Here is a 15,582-nt window from a genome sequence, read left to right as displayed (position 1 = left end):
AAAATTTGGGGTTGCGCATTGTCATAATCTGCTATTGGAAGACCTTTCAGGTATGGGAATGCTTCCGAGATTTCAGCATACCGCAACGATTGTCTTGGCAAATCCAACTTACTCACTGTGCGTACGTCCGTCAGAGAATGTCTAGATAAGCTTGAATGTCCTGCGATTTCCAAAGTTACCCGCTGCGAGTTCGCTTCCGTCCTTTTCACGTTTGCCGTCCACTGAAGACACAATGGTTGCATTTCTCCGACAACACCGAGCTGCTTCACCACTTCTTCGTCAACAAGTGTTTTCTCTGACCCGTCGTCCAAGAAGGCGTATACGGACACGGAACGGTTATTGCCATGTAAGGTAACTGGAATAATCCGAAATAGTGTCGTCTTACCGGCAAAATGATGATTGGTAGCGACTTTGGAACTGCTTGGCTTCGGATCATGCTGATCTTGTTTGTTTTCCACCTGCACGTTATTTCCTGTTGGTCGTCCATCACGATCACCTTGCTTGCTGCCATCTGTGCATCGCTTGATATCACTGGAGTCTTGCTTGGAATGTAGCAATGGATGATGTCGCCGCTGGCAGCCCTCAGTATCGCATTGCTTACGGATTTTGCATGGTCTCCTGCCGTGGGCTCCTAGACAAAGTCGACACAAGTTAAGCTGCTGTATCGTTTTCCAGCGCTCGTCCACAGTCTTTTTGCGAAATTCCGAGCAATCCTTGACACGATGTTCCGGATTTTGACAGATTAGACAAGCTGGGCTGGATCTGCGCTTCGAATCTTCTGTTGCTACTTTCGGTGTGACCGGGGCCGAATCTTCCGTCGTGTGAGTTCCGCAGAAATTCTTATCCTTGCCGATCTTTTCTTTCATCAGTCGGGGTTGCTGTTTTGGATCGTACTGCAGTGTGACGTCGGTTGCTGCGCGTACTAACGTCTCCATGTACTGGGCGAAAGAACGGATATTCACTTCTCCACACCTTTGCTTGTACAGCGACCAGTCCAGCTTCATGTGCGCCGGGAGCTTCTCTACCAACTCGAACAATAGCATCGGGTTGTTGAGATGCGCTTCGTGTCTTCCGGCTTCTAAATGGTCGCTAAGGTTTTGCACTGCCATACCGAATCCAATCAGCGTATCTAGTCTGTCCTGCTTCGGCGCGGGAACTCCTCTGATCTTTTGCAGTAACGCGTGTATCAACAGCTCCGGTCGGCCGTACAACGTCTCCAATGTAGCAAGTACGTGTGGGACACTCGCCGGTAAAAGCAGTCGACTCCGGACTGATTCCAAGGCATGTCCTTTAAGGCACCGCTGCAGTCTTGCTAGGTTTTCCGAGTCCGAAAACCCACACGCCTGAGTAGAGTTTGCGTATGCACTAATAAACAGTGGCCAATCCTCCGGATTTCCGGAAAAGGTCGGCAACTCCTTGGTCATAACGTGTCTCGCCGCTAACTGCTGGGGTGTTGGCCCGTAGTACACCGGTAGCACCTGTGGATGTGGTTGTCCATGCTGTGACCGTTGTTCTGGATCTCTACGCTGCAATTCTGGATCTCTCGCTGGCGGTTGTTGTAGACCCGGTTGTCCTGGCTCGAATTCAGCAGGTATTGGTTGCCTGGGATGCAAACCTCCGAGTAGATCAGCTACAGTCACCACACCACTATTTCGATCAACACTACTTCGATTCACTTCGTTTGTTCGAATGAACTGCGCGGAAACTTGGCCACACGGATTATCGAAATGTACACCGCGTGACTGAATACCCATCAAGGACCGATTGAAAGGCAATGATGCACCAACGTTCGAGACAGTGGGAAAATTAGGAGTGCTAGGATTTGAATGCTCTAGGGTGGTTCTGAGACTGCTTACACTAGGCCCTAAAGGAGCAGGGGGAATTTGGAAAATATTCGTACAGTTCCTACTAGTTGTCGATAGAATAGTGCTTTCTGTTCGACCTATCAAACCTCCTAACGTTGGCTCCATTGCTGACTGCCCTAATGAAATACCTGCCAACGCCACTTCAAGAACTCCCTGTTTGCTAGTTGGTTGCTGCTCGCCGTCCTGCCTAGCTGGTGTTGTTGTGGTCGTTGTCGTCGTTTCGCTGATCGTAGGGACAGTCGGAGCCTGCTCCGTCGAGGCTGCCATCGTCGAATTCAACGCTCTCCATCGCCGAACCTTGCTGGATGAACTTTCCACCGATCCAACGCTCCTTATATCCTCGTCATCACCACCCTCCTGGGCGATTATATCCCGCAGCCGGAATGACTCGTTCATCACGGTCTCCTCTAGCTGCAGCTGCAGTTGCTCGAGGGCTGCCTCGTCTTCCGCCTTCTTTTGCTGAAATAGCAACTCCGCCTCCTTATGCTTCCGATCTTGCTCTCGTCGCTGTAGCTCCAGGCGCTTCACTGCGAGAGCTTTCTTGCTTCGAGTTTCTCCAGTTCTAAGCGCGCCCTGGACGCCCTGCTGGAGCACGCAGAACTTACACTTCCCGCTTTCCTGCATGGTGCTTTGTCCACCGGTACTTGAGTGGAGGGTTTCTGGCATTTCGGACAGTTAAACACTCTGTCGAGCTCGGCAATGCTGTCGTTGACGCCCACGCACTCGAAATGCCACCAAGAACCGCAGTGGCAGCAACTAACCATCCGGTCGGTATCCGCTGCTCCACAAGCCTGGCAGTGGTTTTTCACTTTCCGTGAGCCTTTCGTACTTCTCGACATCTCGTACGATCTTTTAGAATTGTTGGGAGGTAGGGCTTGAGAAGTCCTTTGAGCAAACACCTTGATTTGTGGGTGTAGAGCTAAAAGCTGTTAAAATTTATTAGAATCTTGATATTGTTTCTTACGCAACTACTTACATCGGTATCTCTTGATCCCTTTCAAATCCCAACAAGTTATCATAAATATCCTAGCTGAGTCCGATTAGTGAGCTACAAAAAGTTCATAATGCATCTATTAACTATAATTCATGATTTTAGTTCCAATTCAGCAACTCACGGTTTTTTAACCTCAACTCAGAATCAATCTTCCAGTGATAGGATATATGTATAGAATACGATTTGGCGGTTTGCCACCTAAGCAATAACATTGGGATAAGTTTCATTAAATTCAATTAATTCCGATTAATTCTTATTAAACTTACGATTTTTCAATATTTGAAATAAGCAAAATTACGTGAAAAATAATTATTAAACTTCGCCAAATTCACAAATGCGGTCCACTTCACTACCATGCATAGATCATTCTTCCCTCTTCATATTGTTTCTCTTCCATTCTCATATGCCATCGATGACAACTTCAGTTGTCACTGTGACAATCTTCCGAGGGGCGCTCCGACGTTGGCGTAGTTATGAGGGATCGGTGCGAACTGCCGTAACAGTTGGCATCATATAACTTTCCCGTTGGATTGCGCAGTTAGCTTGGCGCATATCCACGCACAATCGCAAATCGCCATTATCCTTCACTATGACGACAAGCGGAGATACCCATGGGCTGAATTCCGTCACCGATTCGATGATGTCCATCTTTTCAAGACTGGCTAATTTTTCCTCAACTCGACCCAACAAAGCAATGGGTGGACGACGTGCGTGCTGAATCACTGGTACAACTCTATCATCAATAGAAATTTTCAATTCTATACCTGCGATTTTCGGAAATGAGTGCTTCTCTTCTTTCCATAGTTGATTCACTTCCGCTGGTTGTGTGCTGGGGAGCCCAAGGATCAACACTCCCATGTCGATGGCTGTTGTTCTTCCCAGTAACGGCTGAGTTCCACCATCGATAACGTAGAATGTGGCAGTTTTCTGCAACTGCCGCGAGTCTTCCATAATCGAAATGGTGCTTTCAAACATTCCACATACCACTAGAGGGTTTGAGCTTTCGCCGTAGGGTCGAAATGAGTCGTCGGATCCACGTAAGTTGCTGACCGATATTCCTTCATGTAACAGCTTTCGCCACGTCTTGTCATCTAAGATGTTCTTTTGGCAGCCGGAGTCAATCAGCATTTGAACTGGAATCCCTCCTAACTTGACCCAAAGAAACTCCTCACCATTTCCGATGTTATAGATGAAGCTTTCCGGAGGCTTAATTGTGTCTGCAGCGGTGATAGCGGCGTCGGAATGTTCGATTGTTCTAACCTAAAGCTCAAATTAACGTTAATGTCTAAATAACAAGTTTAAGAATTTAAACAATTACCATCCTCATTCTAGAATTTCTTTCTTCTGGAGCTTCAGCTTTCCGCTTCTGCTGCCGAGTTATATTAGGAGTTTTGCAACGCTTCGCAAAATGGCCAAGTTTCCCGCATTTGTTGCATTTTTGATTCTTGGCCGGACAATTTACGTCGTATCCGAAATGTCCGGTCCGTCCGCATCGAAAACATTCGCCTACCGGAGCACGCGTTTGGATTTTGTTCACCTCTTGACTTGTTTCCGGTCTTGCCATGTCTTTAGTGTGAAATCCAGCAGCAGAAAATTGGCTCACTTGGTATTTCAACGATCCGTATGACTGAACGATCTTCGTCAGACTTTCTAACGTGATCCGCTCCTCGGCGAGCAACTTCTCTTTTAGCTCGGGTGGCGAAAATAGAATCATCTTGTCGATAATGCCAATTTCACGACTTTCCTGATTGGTAGCCCCGAAATTGCAATTATTGGCAGTGTCCATCACCCGGAAAAGGAACTTTTCTAGGGGCTCTTCGGTTTCACGTTTCAGGGTCCAGAATACGTTTCGTTCAAAAGCGTCATGGTATTTTGCAGCAAAAAACTCATCCAGTTTGTTCAAAGCAACCTCGAGTGGGTCAATGCCGACAGCTGGTTCGACATCTGCTCCCGGGATCGACTCATACACCTCTTGGACTTCCGGTCCCGCAAGAGCCAGGAAGATGTGCTTCAGTCTAACTTTATTCGCTTCTCGGTTCGCCAACTGCACGTACTCAAAATTCTTCCTGTAACGTTTCCAAGCATCGCGAATCTGACTTTTCGGCAGTGCCTTGAAATGAAATGGGGGGATATTCCACTTATCCATTCCGCGTACGTCCTTGCTCCAGACTCTGTAGCGTCTCACTTGCCGACGGTCTGGCGAATGGTTAGATTCCCTTGATTACCACGGTCTCCAGGACTCTTCCGCCGATGGCCGGATGCTTGTTTTTTTGCTGCAGTCTCTCAGACCCTTCCGCCGATGGCCGGATGACTGTTTTTATTGCGGTCTCCAGGACCCTTCCGCCGGTGGCCGGATTTCCAATTTTGCCTCGGTCTCTAGGACCCTTCCGCCAGTGGCCGGATTCTTTTGATAGTCTCGGTCTCCAAGACCCTTCCGCCAGTGGGGCCGGATAGTTTCTGCGCTGAGAACGAAACACAAAACCAAAAATCAACATTAGCTCGATTCCATACGCCATTTTGTTTTTTTTTTTGTTTGGAAAAATGTGACGCGCTCGCCGAAAGTTTATCATCATCAAAACACACTATTTCTTTCGTTTTTTCCAATCTTACCAGTATTAGCTGCTTCCGGTTTGTCCTCGTCGCCAGATTTGTGGTACTTCGGAAATAAATAGATTTAGATTTCTCGTTTAAATCGTATCAACACTTTATTAGTTCACTCGTCACACTTGTGAACTCTTGTCTACTTGTTTACCGTCTGACAATAGCGCCGTCCGCTCGCGCTGTCGAGGGGGGGGCATGTCACTACAAAATTAACTGAACAAAAATGGACTACTTCGGCGTATTATTCATCCATAATAGTTGTTTTGTAATGAAATGACTTTATAGGTGTAAATAATGTACGAAATTCGTAAAAGTCTCATGGTGTCCATATTGCCCCATGAGGGTGTCCATTCTGCCCCGTATGCTTGAAGACGGTCATGAAAAACTAACATTTTTCATAACAGCATTCTTATGCAATAGATGCTAAATAGACTTTAAAAGGATACATGTATCAAAAAACTAAACTTTTTTGACATCTTACCAGGAAAAGTTGGCAAAAACCTTAGGGTGTCCATATTGCCCCGCCTACCCCTAATCTGTCTTAAAGTTTCCAAAACAAGATCATGAAAATCGAAATGATGTACAACAGCGCATCGTTCGCAGACATTACAGATTACAAACTTCATTAGTACTTATACCGAAAATTTATGAAATTGGGTTGTTTAGTGAATAAAATATTGCTTTTTTTCTATATACCTATATCCAAAGGAATCCAAAATGAAATACCTGAATCAATCCCAAGAATTATTCTTCAAGGAATCCCTGGAGACGCCCCTTTTGGAATCCTTGGAGGAATCCTCGAGTCCCCGAAAGAACTCCTACAGGAATAACTGGAGGAATTCCCGAAGGAATTATGTACTGAAGAAACCCAAAAAAGCAACCTCAGGATCGAGACATTTTTTTAAGATTTCCGTGAATTCCAAAAGAAATGCCCGAACGAGTTCTTGAAGGATACCTAAAGGAATCACAAGTGGAATTCAGGAAAAAATCGGAGTTAGAATTCCGGAAGGGATCCCAGGTTGAATTCCCGAAGATATTCTAGGATGAATTCCGTAAGAAATCCCAGGACTTACTCCGGAAGGATTCCCATAAGTAAACCCTGCAGCATTCAATGGTGAGTTCCCGAAGAAATCGCAGGTAGAATCGCCGATAGAATCTGTAGTAGAATTCCACAAGGAATCCTAGAACGGATTATAGAAGAATCCCAAAAAGACTTTCTGAAGGAATGAATCATGGAAGCAAACCCTGGAGGAATTCTCGAAGGAATCCTTGGAATAATTCCTGAAGAAATTCCTGAAGTAATGCCTGCGAAAAATTCTGAATAAATTCCCAGAGAAATCCCTGGAGGCATACTAAAAGCATTCCTGAAAGAAATCCTGAAAGAAAAAATAACACAGATGGAATTCGCAATAGAATCCCAGGTAGAATACCTGAAAGAAACTCAACTGAAATTTATCTTGAGTAGTTCCTGGTGGGATTCCTGAAGGTTATCCTGGTAAAATTTATGAACAAATTCTTGGATAAAACTTTGATGAAATCACAAGTAGAATTCCTTAAAGGATCACAGGTGAAATTTTCGGAGAAAACCAAGGAGGAACTTCTCCAAGAAGACTTCCTGAATTAACCACTAGAGAAATTACTGAATAAATCTCTGAAGAAATTCCCGAAGGAATTCCTTATACAAGCCCAAGAAATTTTCCTGAAGAAATCTCGGGAGGAATCCCGGTAGAATTTCCTGGTGCAATCCCTGAAGGAGTGCGTATTGTAGAATTTCGTTTGCAAACCCTGGTATAATTCCGCAAAGAATTCCTGAATAAATCCCAGTAGTACTATAAATTTGAGTAATTACCCGAGCAGGAGAAAATAGCTGAAGAATACCAAACTCAGGTATGGAAAACCGAATACCTACAACCTGAATGAGGTATTAAGAAGCCCTGCATAAGAGGTAAAATACCTAAAATAACAACTGGTGTGTATTCTGTGCATAACACATGAATAATGAAATCAGGTATGGCAATACCTAAATAATAATCAGCAATTTTTCCATACAAATAGTGATTTTTCCATAATTGAATAATACCTCAAGCAGTCCTCAACACCAAACCAATAACTCGTTGAGGTATTTTATAAATACCTACAAAATACCAAAATAAGTTATTTGAGTTCCTGAACGACTTGGAAGAATTCCTGAAGAAATTTCTGAAGGACTCTCAGAATAAACTCCTGAAGCAATCTCTACTTCTTGGAGAAATTCCAAGAGAAATTTCTGGGGAAAACAATCGTTGGAAGAAACCATTGAGGCATTCCCGGGAAAATTCCCGAGGAAGTTCCTTGATATTTTTTATTTTTTGAAGAATTCCTTAAGGGCTTTCTAAAGGAACACCCTCAAAACATCCCTGGAGAAATTGCTACAGAATTATCTGGACTCTAGAGTAGTTCCTGAAAAAATTAATGGATAACTCTTTAAGGGTTTCTTAGAGAAAAATAAGAAATTAAGGATATATTCCTAGAATAACTGGAGAAATTTCTGAAGGAATTCTGCATCAGAAGCTGCAGAGAGTACAAAAAAAACGTGGATGAACTCAAAAAAAAATCTTGTTGATTAGTGTGAAAGAATTTCTGGACTTCTTCTTGAAGAATCTACTGGCTCCTGTATCCATCCCTCTAAAATTCTCTAAAAAAATTCCAATAGAATTCGCTGGAGGAACTCCACTAGAAATCTTTGTAGTAATTCAAAACAATGTTCAGGTTATAATAAAAAAAATTCTTGAGTGCATCCCTGGGAAAAATGAAGGTAATATTTCTGAAATTTCTTAAGGATCCATTTAATAAGTTTTTAAAGAGATCCAGGATGTAATTTCTAAAGACATCACTGGATGAATTCCCGGAGCAATTCCTGGAGAATTCCTTGGATGAATTCCCGGAGCAATCCTGCAGGAATTTCTGCATGACTCCCCGGAAGCGTCCCTACAGGAATGCCTGGAGGAATTCCTGGAGCAATCCCTTCAAAGAGTTCCTGGAAAAAATCCCTAGAAGAATTCCTGATGAAATTCCTGGAGGAATCCCAAAAGGAATTCTGGAAGGACTTCCTGGAGGCATCTCTGAAGCAATTCCTAGAAAATTCTCTAGAGGAATGCACAAATTCCAGGCCAAATCCCTGAAGGTATTTCTGCAGGAGTTTCTGGAGGAATCCCTGGAGGAATTACTGAAAGTATACTTTAAAAAATCTGAATGAATGAAATGAGTTCCTGGAATAAATCCTTAAATAAATTGCTGAAGAAATTCCTGGAATATTCCCCTTGAAGGAATCCCTAGAGGAATACCTGGAGGAATTCCTGGACAAATTCCTGGGTGAATTTTTAGAGCAATTGCTAGAAGAATTCCGAGAGGGATCCCTTGACGAATTTCTAGAGGAATTCTAAAAGGCATCCCTGGTGGAATTTTCTGAAAAAACCTCTTGAGAAATTCCTGGAAAAAATTCTGGAAGAATCCTTGGAGCAATTTCTGGAGAAATTCGTAAAGCAACTCCCACAGAAATTTCTGTGAAAATCTTTGGAGGAATCTCTGGAAAAATTCCAGAATAAAATACTGTAGGAATTCCTAGCGGAATTCCTGGTGAAAATCCTGGATGAATCCCTGAAGAATTTCCAGGAGAAATCTCCGGAGGAATTCCTAGAGGAATGCCTGGAGGAATCTCTGGAAAAATTCCTGAAGCTGTTTCTGGAGAAGCTTCTGGAAGAATTTTTGAAGGAATTCTTCGATGATTTCCAGGAGAAATTTCAGAATATCTTAAGGAAATCCAGAAGGAATTCTTGAAGAAATTCCTGGGGTAATTTTTGAAGGAACTCATGGAGGAGTTCCTGAAGAAATTCCTGGATAAAATCGTGGAGGGATTCCTGGAGGAATCCCTGAAGGAAGCCCTGTAGGAATCCCAGTTATAATTCCTGAAGAAACTCCAGGACAAACCTGAAGGAACTTCTGGAGGAATCTCTGGACGTACTCTTTGAGGATTTTTTGGAGGAATCCCTGAAAGATTTACTGGATAAAATAGTAAATAGTAAAATCCAAGGGTAATCCTGGTGAAATTCCTGAAGGAATCCCTGAAGCAGTTCCAGGTGGAATCTCCAGATAAATTGCTAGAAGAGTTAGTGGGGGAATCCCTGAAGATATTTTTAGGGGAATCTATGAAAAAATCCTTCGATAAATTCCTGGAGAGTTCGAAGGGAAATTCCTGGTGGAATTCCTGAAGGAATCCCTGAAACAATTCCTAGATTAATTTCTGGAGGAATGTTTAGAATAGAGGAGGTCCTGAAAGAATACATGGAGGAATTATTGAAGGAATCTATAGAGGAACTCCTGAAGGAGTCTCTTGAACAATTCCTGGAGGTATTTCTGGAGGGATTCCAAGAGGAATTCCTGGAGGATTCCCTACAGGAATTCCCGGAGGAATCCCCGGAGGAGTTTTTAGAGGAATTCCTGCAGATTTTCCTGGAGGAATTTCTTGAGGACTTTCTGAAGGAAACCTAAGAAGGATTCCTGAAGAAATCCCAGGAGGAATTTCTGAGAGAATCCCAGGAGGAATTTCTGAGAGAATCCCAGGAGGTATTTTAAGAAATTCCAGAAACAGTACTTTATTCTATTTGCAGTATTTGCAGAAGGAAATCTTGGAGATATCCTAAACGAATCCTAAAAAGAGTTCGTGGAGGAACTCGTTGAGGAATCCCTGTAGCAGCTCCTGAAGGGATCCCTGGAGGCGGAATCCCGGAAGTAATCCCAAGAAGAATTCCTAGGGGAATCCCTAAACAGTTGCTGAAAGAAGTACTGGATCAATTTCTGGGGAAGTTCCTCAGAGAATTTAAGAAGAAATTCCCGAACGAATTCCAACAAGAGTTCCTAGGGGAACTCTTGGAGGAATTTTTAAAATAATCCCTGGAGTTGTTTCTGAAATTTGCCGAGTAAAAGCTTGAAGGAATTCTCAGAGGAATACCTGGAGGAATTCTTGAAGAAACCTCATGAGGAATTCTGGAAGCAATCTCATGTGGAATTTCTTAGGAAATCCCAGGTAATCTGGAATTCCTTAGGAAATCCCAGGAAATCTTACTTAACGAATTCCCGGAAAAATTTCTTAAGGGATCTTAGGAAAAAATCTGGTGGAAATCATGTCTGCAGTTTTTGTCTGGACGAATTATTGTAGGACTCTTTGGATTGACTTCTAAAGGATTTTATGTACAAACTTTAAAAGCAATTCCTGCTAGATTCTTTTGATAATCTCTGGTAAAATTTTCTGAAAGAATTCCTATAATAAATTCCTGCAGAAGTACTTCGATTTATTCCCGAAGGAATTCTTGAAGGAATATACGGAGAAATCTCTGAAACACCTGCAGATATACCTTAAAGGATCTCTGGTGAAATTCCTTTGGGAATCCTTGGAGAAATTCTTGGTACCCCGCAAGACGTCCATGGAATAATTCAGGAAGGAGGAATTCCTGGGAGAAGTCCCTGAAGAAATACCTGGAGGAATTTCTGAAAGTGTCCCTAAGATAATTCATAAAGAAATTCTAGATTTTTTGCTCTTGGCATGCATGAAGTTTGTTTGAATTGAATGATAGTGAGAATTCATGAATTTTGTGCTACTATCAAAGCATATGGTTCTACAAAGATCTTCTCTTTCCCTAATTTGGCATGTTGCTTTTGTATTATTATTTATTTAAGTTATTATTTGGTTTAATTCTATGCTAAGATTAAAGTGATGCTCTTAGAGAAATACTTGGCGAAATTTCTTGTAATTTTCTAAAAAAACAAAGTTCATGGAGAATAGTGTATTTCTAGAAATATTTTTCCGGAACTCTGAATTATTGATAATAGTGACTTGGCTCGAATTTAAAGAAAAAAATCTTACGGCATCCTCTGGCTAGGCCCATTTGGTGTCATATTATGTAGGCAAGTGAAATAAAAGAATACAAGCAGCGTCGAAAACCAACGAAACATAATGACGAGCTTGAATCACGTAAGTTCGTCGGGAGCACCCGCATACTCTCCTACAGTAAACATAGTTATACAGAAATTATGATTAGTTTTGATTTGAAAATTATGCTTGCTTTCTGTCACAAACTGTTTTTTAAATACTCTCAAAATTATTTCAAATTCTTGCTAACGTTTTGCGAAATTTATTGAAATGTCTTTGGAACTGATAAGACTGGCAGAGCTTGTTAAAGTTTTATCATTATCCGATAAAAAGTGCCGAGATTTCCGGGATTCGGATTTCGATAATACGAAAATCAGTGACTTGTTAGGTATAAGTGTTTTGAACAATATTTTAGGATCAGAAGAATTTCTAATACTCACCATTGCTTGCAGTGGAATAATCTTTTCCTCGACTTGCAGCAGCCAACAGGCTACCTTGGGATCGCGTATGCTGGCGATCACTTCTTGCTCTAACGACAGTAATCCACTTCGGTAGACCATCTTAAGCTGCTCCTTGGCATCGTACAGGTCAACAGTGCTAGTCTCTCGCTCCAGCAATCTCGCAACTAGTCGTTTCTTTTGCTCGCATTTGACTGAAGTACCCTTTAGAAGATTTAGGTAATATACCACATTTTCGGACTCTTCTGCGACAACTGTCGGAAAGGTAAATGCAACACCGCTCAGATAGAGATTCTCGTCAAACAGGAACGGATAGTTTTGTACTATTTCATCTTGCTTGCTTTTCACTTGCTGGTTGATCAGCAAATTGCCACCGATGACTGATTTGGAACGATCAAACTGGCCAACAGCGAACGATACGCTAACAGAATCGGACCGATCTAGTATGCCAGCAAATTTTTCGTACAAACTCGTATCAGCGCAAATGTCTACTACGTTCAAACTGTCGTACTTCCCGCCACCGGGCTGCTGAGATGAAATTTTATCATCATTCATCACGTGCGAAAAGTTCATTATCAGTGAATTGTGAAGCTTTTCGATTTCTCTGTCACTGTCCAACTCGGATACTTCGAACGATGTCACCGAGGGAATCTGCTGTCGTGGTTGTTGAGGTGCTGAAATTACTTCCGTTTCTTTTTGCTCAATCGCCTGAACAGGCGAGAAAAGGTTTTCACTCTCAACCTTCTCCACTACAAGTGATTTATCCGCCTCTTCGCTCTCCTCCCAATTCGGATTACAAACCCCCATCTCCAGCTGAATATACTGACGGGCTTCCTTTACCAGCAACTGAGCAGCCTCCTGCACGGTCAGACCAGCCCTCCCCGTCACGTAGAGATTGCGCTGATTGAGTCTGCGTCGTGTTTCAAATTCCTCTTCGCCATTGCGTCGCTGTTCCGTCTCGAAGCTGATACAGTTGTACAAGATCTGCTCGATCCTGAGCGGATCGCTATTGGCCAAATCCAGCAGCCCTGTAACGCCAGCGTTGAACAGCAATCGGGCTCGTTGGCCGTTCAAGCTGGAGATTCGCATCAGGTCCAGAAGGTCCGGTTGCACTCCGAAATAGAGCCGTTCTCGGAACTGGGTGATGATCATCGCCAGCAGGTTCCAGTTGAGCGATTTGCAGAACGCCATGACGATACCTGTATGAAATACAGGTTGATTAGACTAGCTGAACTAGGAACACAATACGGATCTGCAAAAAGTTTAATGAGTAGAATTTGGTTTCCGTTGTCGACTGCCAAAACAGTTATTGTGTAGTTGAAATGAATTTGCGGTGAAAATAGTATTGCGATCCTAGAACTTGACATTTAACCTACCTGCAAACGTGGACGCCACTTGCTGCAAACTTTGCAGCAAACCACGAGAGCACTGGAACTGTTGTGCCACCGCACTCAGGGGTTCTTCGTCGACCAGTCGCTTTAACGCCAATGCCGTGTAGAACCGTTTGTGTGTCATCAGAGTGCCGTGGTCGGCCTCACCGATCTTACCGCGCAATCCCTTCACCAAAAAAGCATCGCGAATGCCAATCAGCTCGCCGACTCGTCGCATCGCCGGGTCCATGTTTTCCCAACGCTCGAGAAAATCCACCCAGCTGATGTTCTGCCACTGGTAACTGACGGAGTACGGAGTCACCAGGTAGATGGCGTGCAGTTCCGATTCCAGCACGAAACATTGCCGGGACTTTTGCAACTCGCTGAACAAGAGGAACCCGTCCCGAGGGGCCATCGAGGCCGACAAGCATGCGTTTCCAAGCGGAGTGGATACTAGCAACGATTCACCGCTTTCCGCATTGGTCTGCAGCCGGATGAACTCGTATTCCAGTAGAAAGCGGACACAGCTTGCTATCGGGTCTATGTTTTCCGTTTCCCCGTTGACATCCGATTTGTCCTTCTTGGACCATGCCGAAGGTCGATGGCTTTGTTCCAGTGAATCTATGGTAAACGAGAAGCGACACTTCTTCTCGCAACTGAACAGGGTACAGTTGACGAAGCTTTCCAGATCGGTCGTGCTCGACGCCACCCCGGATGCGATGATCTCCAGAATGGCGCGTTTTAGATGGCTCTGAAATTTTGGGAAAAAAATACCGGAAAATGAATGATGAACTGAAAGTGATCAGCGTTTCCATACAGCACGTATTACTAGCAAAAATAATTTTATGATTTAAAAAAGGAAATATTTTTGATAATCAGCAGATCCATTAGCAGTTGTAGGTAATGTCAAAAAAGTTCATTAACCCTCTACAGGAAACCTTAAAATTTTGGAAACCTGGGGTCCATTTGGACCCCAAATTTGTTCTTCTATATCTCATGATCCTGACTTGTTAGAAGATCAATTTGTTGGTAGATCAATATCTTACAGATGCTGGTCCGTTTAATTTGGAGCTTCACGCATTGGTGGCGCTAGAGAACATGTAAGAATTAAGTATTTCTGGAGCTCGATTTGAATAGGTCGTATGTGCTTTTGTCGATATAAAATTCGATCAGTTTATCGTAGTCATTGTAGCAACAAGGCAGATATTTTGCAAACTTTCAATGATGGAACAGATAGCCTGTTTTGTGAGGATTCTGCTGTATGTATAAACTTTGCTCAATTTCAACGGTTTTCGCTATAATAAGCGAATCCAACTGATCGAATTTTTAATCGACAAAAGCACATACGACCTATTCAAATCGAGCTCCAGATTTGATCACATTAAGATCCAGACCCTCCCCCTGGATATTCGATCTTGACGCGATGGGAGGGCTTAACCTATTAGCACTTTAGCGCCAGTTTATTCACCATCGCTTGGACTTTGAGCTAGATATATTTGGTTTACGAGTTGATCGCAAGTGAAGGAATCGGCCGTAAGTGCTAATGGGAACCAAAGGAGTATCCTTTTATGTTCTGATCTATAGCTTCGGAGATAAAATGAAATACGTCCAACTCTGTTAACAGTCAAGATACAAGAGCTCGCCGTCGTATATTTATTCTTCCTTCATACCTAGCTGCTATAATTCTGAATTCACTCTAGTGAACATTGAGCTATAAACTTCATTTATGGAATGTGAGGATTCTGACATTAGGTCGAACATAACAGTTCTTTCCCCTTTAGTTGAAACATATCGAACTTTTTTTTTTATCGCAGAACATTCATTGAATAGCACACAATTAAACTCAAATTTCTTTTTAAATTCTTCCCTTTACAAATTTCATCTTATGTTATGTTAAAACTTACAATGCATTCGAAATTTTAGGTCACATCTCAAGAACCATTAATTTATATCAATTCATCATCACTTTGTCTTAAATTTACTTTCTCTTTTTCTTCTTACTACAACACTTTCGAAATGACAGTTTGGATCTGAGTAATCCACCACCGTCAGCTGGATCTCTGCTACCTCGCTGCATCTTCAATTCGTCTTGCTTGCTCTCGTATGACTGCGCGTGCGAATGGGACTGCGTCTCGCTATTTTGAAACGCCTACCATCACTTCCCGAGTTTTCCGGAACTAAAGGTACATCTGGGAAACCGTGGAAATCCTCCTCACCAGAGAGGCTGTCTGACCTCTGTCTTTTCGAACACTGTTTCGATGGTACCGTAATTTGAAACCTCGCTGAAGTTACTGGTGGCCTGATGAGTTTTAGCTGATCCCGATGCGCGTTTATGACATGCCTGTCAAAAGAGATACGAAATACACTCGGTGAGACTCTTTTGACATAC

The 15,582-nt window shown here is 42.9% G+C and overlaps 1 protein-coding gene across 1 annotated transcript in view; it reads right to left on the bottom strand.

The window, feature by feature from the left end:
• LOC115264841 (DNA polymerase theta) overlaps positions 1–13,944 on the bottom strand; it is a gene marked incomplete at its 5' end in the record, with an annotated part of 48,153 nt that extends 34,209 nt beyond the window's left edge. The window contains 2 exon segments of the mRNA XM_062843223.1: positions 11,806–13,022; positions 13,200–13,944. Coding sequence (XP_062699207.1) covers positions 11,806–13,022; positions 13,200–13,944 — 1,962 coding nt within the window.
• Between the last annotated feature and the right edge of the window lie 1,638 nt (positions 13,945–15,582).

The sequence above is a fragment of the Aedes albopictus genome, unplaced genomic scaffold (assembly GCF_035046485.1).
Source record: "Aedes albopictus strain Foshan unplaced genomic scaffold, AalbF5 HiC_scaffold_111, whole genome shotgun sequence".
Taxonomy (NCBI): domain Eukaryota; kingdom Metazoa; phylum Arthropoda; class Insecta; order Diptera; family Culicidae; genus Aedes; species Aedes albopictus.
This window is presented reverse-complemented; position numbering and strand designations above follow the sequence as displayed.